The sequence below is a fragment of the Nansenia antarctica genome (assembly GCF_963989245.1).
Source record: "Nansenia antarctica genome assembly, chromosome: 7".
NCBI lineage: Eukaryota > Metazoa > Chordata > Actinopteri > Argentiniformes > Microstomatidae > Nansenia > Nansenia antarctica.
Genome location: NC_137677.1, coordinates 14,037,941 through 14,054,492, shown reverse-complemented (window position 1 = coordinate 14,054,492; position 16,552 = coordinate 14,037,941). Strand labels below are relative to the sequence as shown.

Below are 16,552 nucleotides of genomic sequence, written 5' to 3'. Positions count from 1 at the left end.
ATCAATGCAGACTGCCAAGGTATGAGCACGGGTTGCTAGCCTACACACCGCTATTCTGTCATGGCCTGATAACGAGGCATTGTTCTTTTTTATTTGTTGACTTGTTTGATCGACTGATAGCATGAAACTTAAGTTGTGAATGCCGATGCTTTTCTATGATACTACCGATGACGTATCAGGGTCTAGAAGGCTTATCCCATTTCATAAGGGAAGATTTTCAACCACTACCCCTTGTGACTCTCTTCCGAGCGGCAAGCTGTGGCTCCGAAACGAGGGGTAGAAGAAAGAGAAATGGGATTGGGCCGATGTTTCTATAGCAAAACAGCTAAATCCATTCTATTTGGCGGGGCTTGTGAATTACTGTAGAGTCTACAGTAGTCCACGTTTTGCAATGCAATGAGCAATGCGAAAGCTTGCTTCAGTTGTGTGATTTTTAGCAGTGGCAAAGGCTTTAAAGGTGCTGGCCTGCTTCCCATACCTTGACACAGCACGTCTTATTGATTCGGCCTTGTCTGCTTCATCCTTGAACGATTTCTGATGTTTGGTCTCAAAATGCCGTTTAACGCTTGAAGTTCGGCAAACAACATTTTCGTGACATAGGACACATACAGCACGGCCTTTCTGGGACACAAAACCCCACTCTTCTGTCCATGAAGGCTGGAATACACGAAGTTTTACTTTCAGGCCTGCCATGCTAATGCTACCCTGGCTGTTTATATAGCTAATATCAGGATCAGACGCAGGGTGAGACTTTCAAAATATATTTTTTAATGACTTGTGTGTCGTTCTGTGTGCTTAACACTTGTGTCGAATCGATTTCAGAATTTTACTTTGAAAATTGGCGCCAGAATACGACTTGTGGATGAGAGACTGTGGGCCCTATTATGCACTTTAAGTCTTAAGCAATAAGACGAGGCGGTAGATCTAAACTTAAGACGTGGAGGCGTGGTCAAGGCCACTTTGCTATTATGCGTGCGGTAGTGGGCGCCTAAGACCCGGTGCTAAGCCCAAAAATTAGTCATGGGTGTGTTTTGGGCGTCTTCTCAATCAACCCAATCAGCGTGCCAGGTGCCATTCCCTTTAAGAACCGGCTGCGTTAAGTCATAAGCTCTATGCTATTATGCAGTTCATAGGCGCTAGACTTCATGCACGTTTTCAAACACGAGCGCGCCTCCGCGGTTTGCGCATGCGCGGAGGCGCGCTCGTGTTTCAAAACGTGCATGAAGTCTAGCGCCTAAGAACTTTTCAAACCACTTCTTAGCGCTAGGCGCTAAGTCAGATCGCATAATAGCAGGGGCGCCTAGCGCACTTCATTAACATATGAACACTCCCACAATGAGTAATATATGCACGGGAGTCTTACGTCTTATCTGTGGGCGCCTAGCGACACCTGCAGAATAGCAGTAGCGCTTATGAAGCACATAATAAGGGTGGCGGTAGGTCTTAACCTGGCAGTGCGTCTTAATTAAGACTTAAGACGGCAAGTTAAGAAGTGCATAATAGGGCCCTAGGGCTGCATTCGTAAATTCGCCCTGAGAGCGCCGGAGCGTCCCTGTGACTGCCTCTAGTCCAATCAAATTACTTGGTCCCATTGTGACGTTGAACGCAGTGTGCGCGAATTTACGAACACGGCCAACATAAAAATAAAAATAAAAACATTCTCGCATTCTCGCACTTATTGCTTGCGTGCCATTGGTTAGCTGTCGCGTGCCACTGTTTAAGCTGTCACGTGCCACTGCTGGCACGCGTGCCATAGGTTGCCGACCCCTGCTGTAGACCATAGACTCAGGGTAGGTGTTGTGGCTGGAGTGAGAATGTACCTTTGGTGAGGTTGATCTCCCTGATGGTGTAGCCTTCTCTCAGTCGAACAGACACCACGCTGACCAGGTGGGCGTGCACCTCCTTCTCCGTGTGCTTCTTCCTGCGCATCACCAAGGCCGGGTTCCCACTAGCCGACACCAGGTGCTCGTTAAACAGCTTGTGCTGGGACACTGAAAAAGCACATACATACATACATACATACATACATACAGAGATTGATAAAAGCTTGATAATGATTGATAATAATGAGGCAGGTCACTCTACCCTCAGCTGATGGAAATCATCTTTTGCCATAACTTTTCCCTAAAAGTGAAAATGGCTTATTTTGCAGTAAAAGGATATGAAAGCATCAGGCTGCATAAAACATTTTCACTTCCTCTTCCACATCACTGTGACAAACACTGGTATGCTGTCTAGGTGACGTTCAACATCAATATCTCTGTGTTAAACCACTCATTATGAAAATTGCCTCTGACTCGGAGAGCAGTTGCAGGTCGCAAATACGTGATTTCCAGATAATGAAAGGTTATTTCAAATTGATAAGAGCCTCACAAAAGCCACTGCACATTTGAGATCTCAAGAGTTTTCATTCAGACACTACTTAAAGGATTATTTTCTTCCCAAATTGCACTCTAATTGAAGGCATAGTACAGACGAATAATGATCACTGATGTTTTCCAGGAAGTCTTCAAATTAAAAATCCTCAGATTTAAGACAGCCAGGTATTCTTCAGTTGACAGAATGTTGCAATACAGCATAGGGCAGCAATAGAGACATTTTAAGCATAATACAATCTGAACATAACGACCACAAAGTGGATGTCAGAAATGACAGAATGTAAATTACATTTTAATTAGAGTGCAATTAAATTCAATTAAGATTATATAATGATTAAAGCACAAGCTGCAACGTTTGCAGGAAAAGCGCTATACAAATAAAGTTATTATTATTATTATTATAAATGACCAATGATTACCCCCTTAACAAACAATGTGACTACACTGACAGGTAAGTGCATTGACATGTTGGTGTCTAGACAGAAGATATTGAAAAGTTCACATTATTTTCTTATATAATATTATTTAATCTTCATGTATGCAAGTTACATTTTCAATATCATACTTTCAAGAGAGATCTGGTCACGCACACAAACTAAATGATAGAAACATTAGAATGCTGTCCAAATAATGGAGCCAAATTGATCATTGTCATGGCCTTACCGCAGTAGTACTCTGGGTTCATGGATTCACTGGTTTTCAGGAAGGAGTAGGTGAGGAAGGCTTTGTGGTAGGTGTTCATCTCTTGAATGGACAGGTCAGGCTCAGGGCAACTGGACAGGTAGGACCCAAAAGTGGCCAGCGAGATGAACTTCATCAGCTCGACGTTGGGGATGTACCCAAAGCTACAGTCGTAGGAGTAAGCACCGCCCACCTGAAATGAAGTTAGTAGTGCTTATTTGACAATATTATAGGCTATTATTTGACGCAACCTCTACGGGGGTTGCAGCAGTCGCGCTACTCGGTCGCAGCTTTTGACCGTCCTGGCACCCCGCTGGTGGAATAGCTCCTCACCGCCATCTCTTCAGGCTACACCTTAACTGTCCCTCCTGAAACCTCCCCATCCCCCTGTTCAGTTTCTCTACTGTATATTAACAAAAACAAAATCAAAAAAATCTTCCTTCTTCTAGCATTATGACTGCCAATGGCCCCTGGCTTGAGCAGAGATTACTTTTCTTGCGAAGACGGATGGATAGATGATTCACTTACTTAGACAAATGTATTTGTTGTAAGTCACTTTGGATAAAGGCATCTGCTACATACCCAAAATGTAAGTGTACGTGTCATCAGAGATCAACAGTATCATGATGTAGTGGCCAGATGGTGTGGGAAAAAAACCTCACAAATGTGAACAAAATATATTTTCACTGTATTTAACAAGTCACTTTTAGTTGCCTTACTGTTGGTATTTGTAACATTCTTTCCCCCCGCTGTCCTGCATATTATGTATCATAGTTGGCTACAAATGAATAACTTTCATGTCATTGTTGTAGCCTTGGACAGTTCTTGATATGCACTGTAACGTACCTGCACAAAGGAGCAGGCGATGGTTCCACTCCTGAGCTGGTTCAGAAGGGTCTCACACACAGCTACATCAGGCACACTGGTCACTCCATCTGTAATTATGATTATACCTGGAGGAGGGGAACGAAAACAGTGAATCAGTCATCCTCTATTTGAGGGGTCTATTTACAAGTGGATGATAAGGTTCATCCACATCCACATCAAACAGCATTTTGTTTATCACTCTTATAGTGACCTTTCAGATGGTGTGCGTGCGCACACACATATTGGAGTTTTTATAGATGTCAATTTTGAAGCTAGGCTAACAGAGAAGTATCCAACCTGCACTGGAGTTGGGGGGTAGCAGCTGTAGAGCCAAGATCCCCTGCCGCACCATGCTGACCAGCCCTACGTCTGCAGTCACCATGGAAACCCCTTGCTTTCTCGGAGGTTGCTCCTCCATGTCACTGGAGAGCCCAGTGCAGGGGATGGGCCCATCAGACTGCAATACACAAAATCAATATTATTAATAACTAAATATTATAAGCATTATAATACCATTATAATATTATATATAACTACAAAATATGTTGATGATCTTGGAGCCACAAGACGGGTCACAAAACATAAATACTGTAACTTCCGTAAAATGTGGCAATGAGGTACTCATACTCATAACCACATGCCCTCTTGCCTGTTCGTGCTGCTGTTGGAGGACCTCAGCGATATTGTTCTCCACTGCTCTGAGTTGCTGATAGATCTGCTGTAGAAACTGGTCCAAGTCTATGTGATTGAGTTGGCAACCCTGCACCAACACCTGCGTGACAAAAACAATGTTCTCATACAGGCTGACATCTGGAATGAACTCTGTCTAAAATATATCATATCTTTCTGACTCTAACCATCATTGTAATATTTGTATACCCCAGCAAAAAAAATATGACCTCTATCATTCACTTGGCAAGAAATATATCTACTGTGCTGGAAAACAATAAGAATACGATTAACACCTGGTGTGAATTGAGCCCGATGATGGAGGAATAAGCGAGGATAGTGATAAAAATCTCCGGCTGGAACACAAGATCTGTGCCAGGAACTTCAAAGGGCCTGGCAAGTCCGGCTAGGCATCGTGACAAGGCATGGAACACCTCATCAAATATCATCTCCCCTGTGCCGTCATCCTGTAAACAAAGGACAAGACTTAACCTCGTGTAGACAAACAGATACAGTATGACCTTAAGATGACATCAACAGTCAACCAAAATAGCCATGTCATGAAAGTGTGATATTTGACACATGATTGTTAAGATGGCTTGTAGATGTCCACCAGGGTTGTTAAACCCCATTATCACAAAAGTATTCTTAAAGTTTATTAGTCTATTCATATAAGAAAAAACACTTATTGTTGTAAATATTCTTTTTAACATTTATGGACACAGCCCAATTAAGTTGTGGATAAGTTACGGTACATGTGGGAATACGGTACATGTGGGAAAACTAGGGTTAGAGTTAGGTGCTACGTCGACTTGGTACATGCTGGCATGTCTAACCCTAACCCTAACCCTACCCCTAACCCTAACCGTAGCACCCTAGCACCTAACCCTAACCCTAGTTTTCCCACGTGTACCACATTCCCACATGTACCGTAACAGATACATTAACTCAGTGGTTCCCAAACTTTTTCAATCAGGCCCCCCTTGGGTAATTGGAAATATTTTCGAGCCCCCCCTAACCCGGTTCCCACCTAGATTGATATAATTAATTGTATAAAGTTGTAAAAACATTACATTTTCTCTTCTAATAATAACAAGACACATACAGTATATCCAACTATAGTTTTATATTTTATTATGGTTTGAAAAGGAACATAAGTGCTTGGCAAATGATCCTGTGCCACTGAAATATTCAACATATCAACATTAACTAATTTCTACTGCATCACTATTCTTACTCCTCACATTTCTATCACAATTACGATCAATGACTTGTGTGTGCTTGCTTTGCCTTGCAAATCTTCTCAAAGCGGGGTTGTTGTTTTGAGACTGCCACTCTCAGTTCATTCTCAATGTTCAACTTCGACCTGTATTTGCTTTTGATAGCAGCAACAGCAGAAAAGCCTATCTCACACAGGTACGATGTTGCAAAAGGCAGCAGTATTCCCACAGCTTTCTGTCCAATGAGACGGTAGTCCTTCTCCACTCCAATCCAAAACCCAGCCAAAGTCGTGGATGTGAACTGCAGCCTCATGGTTGACTCTGAAGTCATGTCGATGTACTGTTCCTCTTCCGCAGTGCTGAACATGGCAGGTGGTGGTGCAACAAATGGATCTCTAATCCAGTCGTATTTGGCACTGTCATCCACAGAGAAGTATTTCTGGAAGCTTTGTTTCAGGGCTGAGATGTGCTCTCTCATACATGGAACCACTGTGCTCTGCAGCTCATTGGTCTCGATGAATGCCTTCAGATTCCCAAATGAGTCGATGTCCCCCTGTTCAAGTCTCCTGCCCCACATGTCCAGTTTCCGTGTGAAAGATTGTATCCTGTCTGCCAGATGTGGAAGGTGTGTGTTGTTGCCCTGCAACTGTAGATTCAATTCATTGAGCTTCTCAAACATGTCGCTTAGGTAGGCCAATTTCATGAGGAAGTCTTCATCATTAAACTTGCTGGCAAGTTCGTTCCCTTCCTCCTCCAAGTAGATTCGGATCTCATCTTTCAGCGATAGCACCCTGGACAGCACCTTTCCGCGAGAGAGCCAACGCGACTCGCTGTGAAATAGCACGGCTGTGTGCTCGGAGCCCATCTCCTCGCACAAAGCGGAAAAAATGCGAGCTTTCAGTGGTCTTGTTTTTATGTAATTGACGGTGGTGATAACATGAGACAAAACGTCATTCAACTCTGGACTCAGCTGCTTTGACGCGAGTGCCTCCCTGTGTATTATGCAGTGAGTCCACACTGCTTTCGGTGCAACGCGCTTGATGAGCGTCTGGAGCCCTCCCCGTTTTCCTGCCATGGCCTGGGCACCGTCGGTGCATATCCCCACACAGTCCTCCCATTTCAGATCGGCTTCACTCAGGTATTTGTCTATGATTTTGAACAGTTCATCAGCTGTTGCTCTGTTTGGGACATAGTTGCAAAATAGCAAATCCTCGCTCAAACCCTCCGCATCAATGTATCTGACATACGCTATTAACAGACAGTCCTTGTTACTATCTGTGGCCTCGTCTACCTGGAGCGCAAAGCGTTGGTCTTTTATTTTCTCAACAAGCTGCTCTTTCATGTCTTCTGAGATGTCATTGATGCGTCTCGCAATAGTGTTGTTTGACAGGGGGATAGCTTTGAGTTTTTGGGCTGTTGCCTCGTCTATCATATGTGAAACCATATCTATTGCAGCAGGGAGTATTAACTCCTCAGCGATGGTGTGTGGTTTTTTAGACTGGGCGATACGATATGCCACTTTGTAGGAGGCAAGTTGAGCATTAGACGTAACAGATGCTGTTTTAACGAAACGGCTCTGCTGACCACGGTATTCTTGGAGTTTTCTCTTGAAGAAATCGAGGGGCTTCTTCACATCAGTCGGGTGTGTGGTCTCCAAGTGACGTTTCAACTTGCTAGGCTTCATGCTTTCTGCCGCTAAAGTTTTGAGACAGAGGACACACAGTGGTCGTTCCTCCGCACCGACCACATTAGACGTGAAGCCCAGGGAGAGGTATGTATCGTCATACTTTCTTGACTTTGGCTTTGGGACGTTTGTCATGGGCTCCTTCGCTTTTCGTTTAGCTTCTGGCTCTTTCATAAACTTATCCATTGTTGTTGTTGCTGCTAGATAGCTGGAGGAGGGAGTGCGCGCGTCAATGACGTGAATGGAGCGCGCGTCAACGACGTGAATGGAGCCCCCTCGCTGCCTCTTTGTTACAGTTTATGGCCTGCGCTCCATTCAGGTTCTCATTTTTATCATCCAACGCCCACAACACCCCTGATGGTAACCTTAAGCAAGCAGTGTTTGTTTACAGCTCTTGTGTGTGCATTTTTTTCCCCTCCCATATTATTTCTGCGCCCCCCCTGCAGTACCCCCGCGCCCCACTAGGGGGTCACGACCCACAGTTTGGGAAACGCTGCATTAACTGGTTTCATGCTACATGATGGCACTTATTGAGCCTGCACTGTTTTATGTATTTTATTGAATGTTTTCTGTCTGCCCTAACTAAGCTGTTTGACAACAAAATGTCCCCATTGGGGACAATAAAGGTTTTCAATCAATCAATCAATCAATCAATGATTATGTGGTAAGTTGAAGAAGAAGCCTGTTTTACCACAATCCCAGTGGAGGGGCTGAGGTCCAGTTCGATGATGAAGCGGTACCTCCGAGCCAGGAAGGTGACACGAGTCGATGGCACCAGCATATAGGGGAAAGTGGAGGGGGAGAAATCTGGCTGCCATCCCTTCGGCAAGATGCTGAGCAAGTCAAGCTCATTCTCCGAGTTCAGCTATACAAATGGGACCACAAACATCAGTATGACAGAATATTGTAATTAGAACACTTTCTCCAAAAGAACTAGGCTAACTCACCAGTTCAGACTTTGAGGCTGGCCAGATGACCTGATTGAGCTTGCCCAGGAACCAGGCGAGACGCACATTCCTTGAAATACGGTACTCTTCCTTCATCAGCAGGTACACTTGGTCTGCCTCCTCCACCTGACCAAAAGTGAGTTTAATAGTCAATCATATAGCCTACTATAGGCCAATTAGCCTAAAACTCAATTGCAATGGAAAAACGTATTGGAGACACAGTTTACAAATAATGTAGAGAATGGTTGTATTCCCCTGATCACCCACGCATGAGTCTGCAAATATCTGCACTTGGACAATGTCAATAGTTTGCTCTACAGGGACAGGGGGAATATGGGAAATGCAGCCTGCTATTCCTGACTGAATCCTGGCTGAATCCTGGTATCCCAGACGGTGCGGTAGAACAAGGTGGTTTCACCATGGTCCGCGCGGACAGAACGAGAAATAGCGGTAAGATCAAAGGAGGCGGGATCGCTGTGTTTGTTAATTCCAAGTGGTGCAAGCCAGGTCATATCACAATCAAAGAGCAAGTCTGCACTCCAGACATAGAACTGTTGGCGCTAGGTTTGAGGCCAGATCTCTGTCCGAGAGAGTTTTCCCATGTTGTGGCCGTGACTGTTTACATTCCACCAAGCGCGACCCCGGCGCGCGCAAATGACGTCATCCATTCCTGTATCGCGGGGATACAGACCGCTCACCCAAACGCATTTATCATTGTGAATGGGGACTTCAACCATGTAAATATGGAAAAGACATTGACGGATTTTACCCAGTATGTCACATGTAAAACAAGGGAGAACAAAATACTAGACAAACTATATGCCAATGTGAAGGGAGCCTACACATCCACTGCCCTCCCGCCACTAGGGGCATCCGATCCCAACATGGTCTGGATGGAACCAACATACACCCCTATCATAAAAAGGCTGCCTATCACCACCAGGACTGTCCAGCAATGGTCAGAAGACGTGGAGGAGGAGCTGAGGGCGTGTTTTGAAACAACCGACTGGGGGATGTTCCAGAGAGTCCACGGGGAGGACATAGATGGTCTGCTAGACTGTGTCACAGACTATATCAAGTTCTGCGAGGAGAGCATCGTCCCCATTAAAAAGGTACGGTGCTTTCCTAACAACAAGCCGTGGATAAATGGGAACATCAAGAACCTTCTGAAAAGGAAGAGGAGGCTGTTTAAGGCAGGGGACACTGAGGGAGCCAGGGCCACTCAGAAGGAGGTGAAGAAGGAGCTGAGAGCAGCCAAAGAGGAATACAGGAGGAAATTGGAGGGCGGGCTAGAGGCCCACAGCTCCAAGGAGGTGTGGAAGGGCTTCAAGAAGATCACGGGCCACAAGCAGCCACATACTGTGGTGGAGGGGACCCGAGAGCAGGCGGATGACCTGAACTGCTTCTTTAACAGGTTTGACCAACCATCCCCCTGTCACCCCCCACAGCCCCCGACCCTCTCCTCCTCTCTCCAATGTACCGCACCCCTGGCAACAGTAGCCCCCACTCCCCCTGACCCCCTCACACCCCAGCAGCAACTGCCTCCCCTTACCAACACCAGGAGCCAGGGAGCATGCTTCACACCTGGAGACACCGGTACTCACAGCTTTATAACATCTGAGCAGGTGAGAAGGCAGCTTTCCAGGGTGAATGTGAACAAGTCCAGAGGTCCAGACAACATCAACCCCAGGGTTCTGAAGGTGTGTGCTGGAGAGCTGGCGGACACATTCCAACATCTCTTCAGTCTATCTCTAAGACTGAGGAGGGTGCCACAGCTCTGGAAGACCTCTTGCATCGTCCCAGTGCCAAAGAAGGGACGGCCCAGCACCCCAAACGACTACAGACCTGTTGCCCTGACACCACAGGTCATGAAGATCCTGGAGAGGCTAGTGCTGCAACACCTTAAGCCCCAGGTGAAGGACTTCCTGGACCCCCGGCAGTTTGCATACCAGGAGAGCATGGGGGTGGAGGATGCCATCATTTACATGCTGCACAGGGCCTACACACACCTGGAGAGGCCACAGAGCATGGTGAGGACCATGTTCTTCGACTTCTCCAGCGCATTTAACACTTTCAAGCCATCACTGCTGGCTGACAAACTAGCAGTGATGTGTGTGGAGGACTCCCTGACGGCTTGGATCCACAACTACCTCACAGACAGGCGTCAGTATGTGAGACTGCAGGGCTGTCAGTCTGAGGTGGTGGTGTGCAACACCGGTGCCCCCCAGGGAACTGTTCTGTCACCCTTTCTCTTCACCCTCTATACCTCCGACTTCCAGTTTAGCTCCGACCAGTGCCACCTGCAGAAGTTTTCGGATGACTCCTCTATCGTCGGTTACATCACAGACGACAGGGATGAGGAGTACAGGGCCCTGGTGGAGAGCTTTGTGCAGTGGTGCGACACCAACTACCTTTTGCTTAACACCAGCAAAACAAAGGAGTTGGTGGTGGATTTTAGGAGGAAGAGAAGGACCCCAGCCCCCATCACCATCAAGGGGGTGGAAGTCGAGAGGGTGGACTCCTACAGGTACCTGGGAGTACAAATTAATAACAAACTGGACTGGACTGACAACACCGAGGCTCTTCTCAGGAAAGGGCAGAGCAGACTGTTTTTCCTGAGAAGGCTGAGGTCTTTCGGTGTCTGCAACAAGCTGCTGCAAATGTTTTATCAGTCGGTGGTTGCCAGCGTTCTGTTCTTCGCCGTGGCCTGCTGGGGTGGAAACATCTGTGCCAGGGATGCTGCGAAGCTAAACAAACTGGTGAAGAAGGCCAGCTCTGTGGTGGGGACCGGGCTGGACAGCCTAGAGGTGGTGGCAGAACAGAGGATGGGGAAAAAACTGGCGGCCATGCTGGCCAATCCCTCCCACCCGATGTACTGCGAGCTGGCGGGGATGAGGAGCAAGTTCAGCCACAGATTTGTTCTCCCCCGTCAAAGTACAAAAAGATTTGGACAGTCCTTTGTTCCAGCTGCACTCCGACTCTACAACCAGGCCCTGCAGGGTGGGGGAGACCTGGAGCTGGAACTTTTGGAACTTTTTACTTACTGAGCCTGCACTGTTTTATGTATTTTATTGAATGTTTTCTGTTTTCTTTATTGAATGTTTTCTGCCCTAACTGAGCTGTTTGACAACAAAATTTCCCCATTGGGGACAATAAAGGTTTTCAATCAATCAATCAATCAATACAGAGGTTACAGAGGTTCCTGTTTGTCCTCATGTGCCCCCTGGCTGACACTACCCTCTAAGGGTTAAGTGAATTTGAGGAAGCATTTGAGGATGGCACTATAAATTGACACACAACTTAATTTGGTCTCCAGACAGTAAGCAAATGGAAATGATGTGATAACATGTAAGCTGTGAAACATCCCTATTGAACCACCTTGACATACAGAATTTAGTGAAGGCTGAATGACATGATCACATTGTAAAGGAGAGTAAGTTTCACCTGGGACACATATGGGCACGGCTGTAGTAATTACAGCTAGCTAAATAAACATAATGTCTGGTAACTAACGCAGAAACAAAAGAAGAATGATGCTTGGTGACCAGCTCTTCTCTTAGTTGAATGTTGGTAACAGGTCAGGTTGACTGGCTCTGGCTCGCTAACTTACTTGCACTTCCTACATTTAACTTACCTCATTGTCCTGTCTCTCTGCCATGCCTCGTATAGCATCACTCTCAGGTTGGCTGTGTGCTCCGGAGGTGTCTGCAGGCCCCGGCTGACATAGACAAGTTGTTTATTTGGTTTTCACGTCAGATCGCAGTTCACTGTAGTCCGTCTATGATCTGTTGTTTATTTGGCTAAACTGCATGTGACCCGGGGGCGTCCGCCATCATGTCTCCGCCGGGGGACAAACAGCTGAGGCACACAGGACCAAACACCAACGTAGCCAAAGACCACAGCTCATTGGAGGGTTTAATAATACAAACCGCTACATTAAACAACCACGCTAATATCCATCGTCATTAAATCAAAGTAATGCACATTTCTGTATTTTGCGGACCTTTTCGTATTTTGCGGAATAATATATCGCATATTTCTACACGGACAATTTAATTGTTGCAATCATTATTTTACATCCGGTGAAGAGTGTCAACATAGTCTAGTAGCTGGGAGATATTCCATCGACGTTGCTCAAGGAAAATTCAGGTTTATTCTCGCGAGATTTATCAAAACATCCAGGCTTATTTTGGTAAATCACGCGAGATTTATCAAAAATAAGTCTGGATTTTACTTTAGTGACGTTGATGGAATATCCCCCTGGTATAATAAAGGAAGACGTTGCTAGCAGCAATTGTGTGTAGACAGTTGGTCATATTTCCAGAGGGAGAGGAGAGAGCATAATCAATAACAATGCAGGTAAGGCGTATTTTCCGTGAAATGTAATTACTTTCACTATCCACGTAACACGTTTATATGAACTAACACACCACCGTTGTCGAATATGTAGCTGAAGTTTAGCTGGATAACTCGGCTCAACTTGCTTAGCTAGCCTGTTATCTAGGGTCCTAGCTAAACTAACCTTAGTTAAACCTTACTAAACTTAGCTAACCACTGTTTATGTTTTGTCTTTTGTGTTTTTTATCATCAAGCAACGGGAAGAAAAACAACTGGAGGCATCGGTGGAATCTCTGATCTCTCGTGTGGCCCATCTCAAAAACGCACTTCACAGTTTCATCTACAAGTTAGAAAACGAGTTTGAACGGTTGACATGGTAAGAGTGATTGTCTGAATGAATGAATGAATGAATGAATGGTCTTTATTGTCATTGATATAGTACAGGTACCATACAACGACATTTGGGAGGGGGGGCTCCCCTGGTGCTAGGAAAAAAATACTAAAAACAAGAAGGGAAAAGAGCTGGTTTAAATAAATAAAGGCTATATACACTATCCACTATACTATACTATAGAAATAAAACACTGTGCTGTACTTTATGCTATGCTATACATTTCCTAACATTTCCTATCTCTGAACCTTATGTACCCGAGGGTTAGCAGTTAGCAGTAGGGTTGTTAAAGCAACCATCACAATAAGGTTAATTCCCTTTTAACATTAACTAATGAAGTAAGTAATGTCTCGCAGGCCCTCTGTGTTGGACAACTTTGCCCTCTTGTCTGGTCAGCTGAACACCATCAACAAACTGCTGCGAAATGAGAAGACTCCGTCATTCCGCAACCAGGTCATCATACCTCTGCTGCTGTCTCCAGATAGGGATGAGGAATTGGCGGTGAGTATTTTTCATTCTAAGGAAGAGGATGACTTTACTGTTTGTTTTTTTAGCTCCATGCCAACTAATACCAGCCCCCCCTGTGCCTACTCATCAGAAACTGACCGAGCAGCGTGTGCCTGTGTTCAGCCATGAGATAGTGCCTGACCACCTGCGCACCAAGCCTGACCCAGAGGTGGAGGAGCAGGAGAAGCAGCTGAGTGTCGAGGCTGCCCGAATAGGCCCGGAGTTAGCACAGGTAAAATTCATATTCATACACTTGCCCAAAACATCATCGTGTCTATATGATGGCTTTATAGCCTATTTCTTTATAATGATCACTGACTTGATAGACAGTCATGCATGTATCATGCTGTTGTAGTTGACATAACCTACATCTTAATGTGTCACTTTCTTATCATGCTATAGTCTAATTAGGAGCAGTGTGTGACAAATGATTCCTTGTTTACAAACAGAAACAGATCCAGACATTGAATAAGCTGTGTTCAAATCTACTTGAAAAACTCAACAATCCTCGTGAAGATCGCGATGCAGACAGTTCAGGTACACTGACCATGACCATTTTACCAGAGTAAGCTTAAAGACAGGCTAAGCACAGCGATATGTGGTTTATATTTAAAGTTTACATATGTACTCTTTGTTTTAGCGATACGACAGAACAAACCGTCTTTCAACCCTGCTGATACCAATGCACTGGTGGCAGCAGTGGGATTTGGGAAGGGGCTTTCCAAGTGCAGACCCCCTGGGCCTGTGGCCCCTGGACACCCAGGACAAGGACCTATGATGAGTGGAGGCCCAACCTTACAGCAGGTTACCATTGGTGGCGCCCCAGGCCAGCAAGCAGGCATGGGGGGGCCTGTGGCTCAGCAGCCTGGACAACCAGGCATGATGACCCTTAATTTCATAAATACCTAGTCCTAAATGTTTAATGTATTGATGACTACAGTGGGAATAACCTTAAAGAATAACGGATAGAATACCTGTAATGAATCTTCTTTTTCTTGCAGGTAAAATGCCAAGCAACATTAAGACAAACATCAAGTCTGCCTCTGGAATGCATCCCTACAACCGATGAGATCCTGTCTTTCAAACTGATATCAAGCCCTTAGGATGCCCTCGTTCTTTCTTTGTTCAGAAATGGATGTAAAGCAATGCTATGTTATTTCAGTGTTTGATTAAATATCCTTTTGTTAATACAATAACTATCACAGTGTTACTTCTGTACCTTTCACTCAATGCTTTGTTTGTTTTTTCAAAATAAAACAAAATAATTTTTTCTGCATTAGACCAGAGAAAACATATACAGATCTACCTTATCAAGTAGTTCTTATTATTATTATTAATAATAATTATTATTATTATTATAATAACTTGGATTTATATAGCACCTTTCATAAAACCCAAGGATGCTTTACAATTCTAAGATTTCTGTAGCAAATGTTTGAATTGAAATGTTCCAAATCAAAATTAATGTTAATTATGAAAGTTATTTTAAGGTGTTTTTAGTATGGCTGTCACCCATTCGTGTCAATAAAGTGTACCTCCATCCTCTAACACTAGGTGGCAGTGCTGTTCAATTTGTCATGTAAAAGGACCATTTTACTTTGACCACTTGATCTCACCAACTCCATAGTCTCCACAATGTAAATGACATTTGAATGATACCACTTTTGAACAAAGAGATTGTTTTTTCATAAGTAAAAGTAATAATTTCATAAGGATTTTTTTTATCCAGATACCCAGTATGTCAATGTATTATATTATTTCCAGCTATCTGAGATGCATGTTGGATGTAATTCATACAAGAGACGACAAAGGATGGAAACTTCAAAGCGCATTCATGTTCTCCCTCAACATTTTGGATATGTAATCAAGACATCCAGCAGTTAAAAAAAAACAGCAAAACAAATTTATGGAAGATTAATTGTAGATCTTATTTATTTGTCAGTTGTCAATATGTCCTTGATTGTGTGTTTGGGTTAGTGTTTTTGAAGAGTGGGATTGGATTGTGCAGGGCTATTAGTCGGTCAGTGAGCAGACCTACCCTACCATTTCAACACTGAAATCTCCACCATGGTGTCTGTCCAGTGTTGTGAACCCTTGCCTTGCCTTATACTCTGCTTACATTTTGGCCATTATGAATAATGTAACAACAGTGAGAGTAATGCAGCCGGACGTTGCACTGTCTGGCCTGATAACGTCAAAGTCGTTAAGGGAGAGAGATGAGAAAGTTCATGCTGACATGTGGGGGGCATCTCCGTGCCCATGGTCTGTCCACTCCAATCCCTGTCCCGCTGGGCTGGCACAGCAAAGGACAATGATCACTGTGCTGTCACACAACGCAGGTCTGTTGGGTGACCTACATACACCCTCTGTCCACAAAGGGGCGAACAGTCTCTGCTGAGACAGCTCAAAGCTGCACAGGGTCATCTTGTATGTATAGATATGTTATAAACAAAAGACAGAAGGCCAAATGGACATTCTGCCTCCAATACCTCTGAGAATGCAGGAAGACTTCCATGAAGACTGCACTGTGTGGCTGTGTTGATCCTACTGTAGTCTATGGCCCCCTCTTTTATGTGAAAGGAAAACATTTTGTGGGCACCGATATTTGATTCCACAAAGCAACTGTCTTCTGTTAATGTTTGATACTTAGAATATTGCACGTTTATTCTTTTTTTGTCTCGGAGGAGCTGGGAGGAAGCTGAACGTGTTAATGAAGTGGTTAGGGGTTGGTTTGACCTCTGCTGACATTCAATTAGCACTTTATGGAGGATAATATTATGTGATAGATGAATTCTCTTGCTAAATATTTCAGTAATGTGTACCGAATTAGTCACAAGATTAATTGCATTGTGCGCTGGGTGTGCCTTCAT

The 16,552-nt window shown here is 44.6% G+C and overlaps 2 protein-coding genes across 3 annotated transcripts in view; one reads left to right on the top strand and one right to left on the bottom strand.

Moving 5' to 3' along the window:
• szt2 (SZT2 subunit of KICSTOR complex) overlaps positions 1-12,104 on the bottom strand; it is a gene marked incomplete at its 5' end in the record, with an annotated part of 80,593 nt that extends 68,489 nt beyond the window's left edge. The window contains 9 exons of the mRNA XM_080536588.1: positions 1,821-1,991; positions 3,042-3,252; positions 3,906-4,012; positions 4,224-4,383; positions 4,564-4,698; positions 4,892-5,062; positions 8,191-8,364; positions 8,447-8,572; positions 12,081-12,104. Of these exons, the coding sequence (XP_080392714.1) occupies positions 1,821-1,991; positions 3,042-3,252; positions 3,906-4,012; positions 4,224-4,383; positions 4,564-4,698; positions 4,892-5,062; positions 8,191-8,364; positions 8,447-8,572; positions 12,081-12,104 (1,279 nt within the window). The remainder of the gene's footprint in view (positions 1-1,820; positions 1,992-3,041; positions 3,253-3,905; positions 4,013-4,223; positions 4,384-4,563; positions 4,699-4,891; positions 5,063-8,190; positions 8,365-8,446; positions 8,573-12,080) is intronic.
• Positions 12,105-12,725: 621 nt separating this feature from the next.
• Positions 12,726-14,948, top strand: med8 (mediator complex subunit 8). Of its 2 annotated transcripts, none has more exons than XM_080537308.1 (7): positions 12,726-12,805; positions 13,039-13,160; positions 13,532-13,676; positions 13,774-13,914; positions 14,138-14,219; positions 14,323-14,559; positions 14,684-14,948. In XM_080537308.1, exons 1-7 carry the CDS (start codon positions 12,800-12,802, stop codon positions 14,749-14,751), a joined length of 801 nt encoding a protein of 266 aa, XP_080393434.1. In that variant the 5' UTR covers positions 12,726-12,799; the 3' UTR covers positions 14,752-14,948. The 2 variants fall into 2 exon arrangements, with proteins under 2 accessions (XP_080393434.1, XP_080393433.1); XM_080537307.1 differs by having other exon boundaries at positions 14,132-14,219.
• Positions 14,949-16,552: the final 1,604 nt, after the last annotated feature.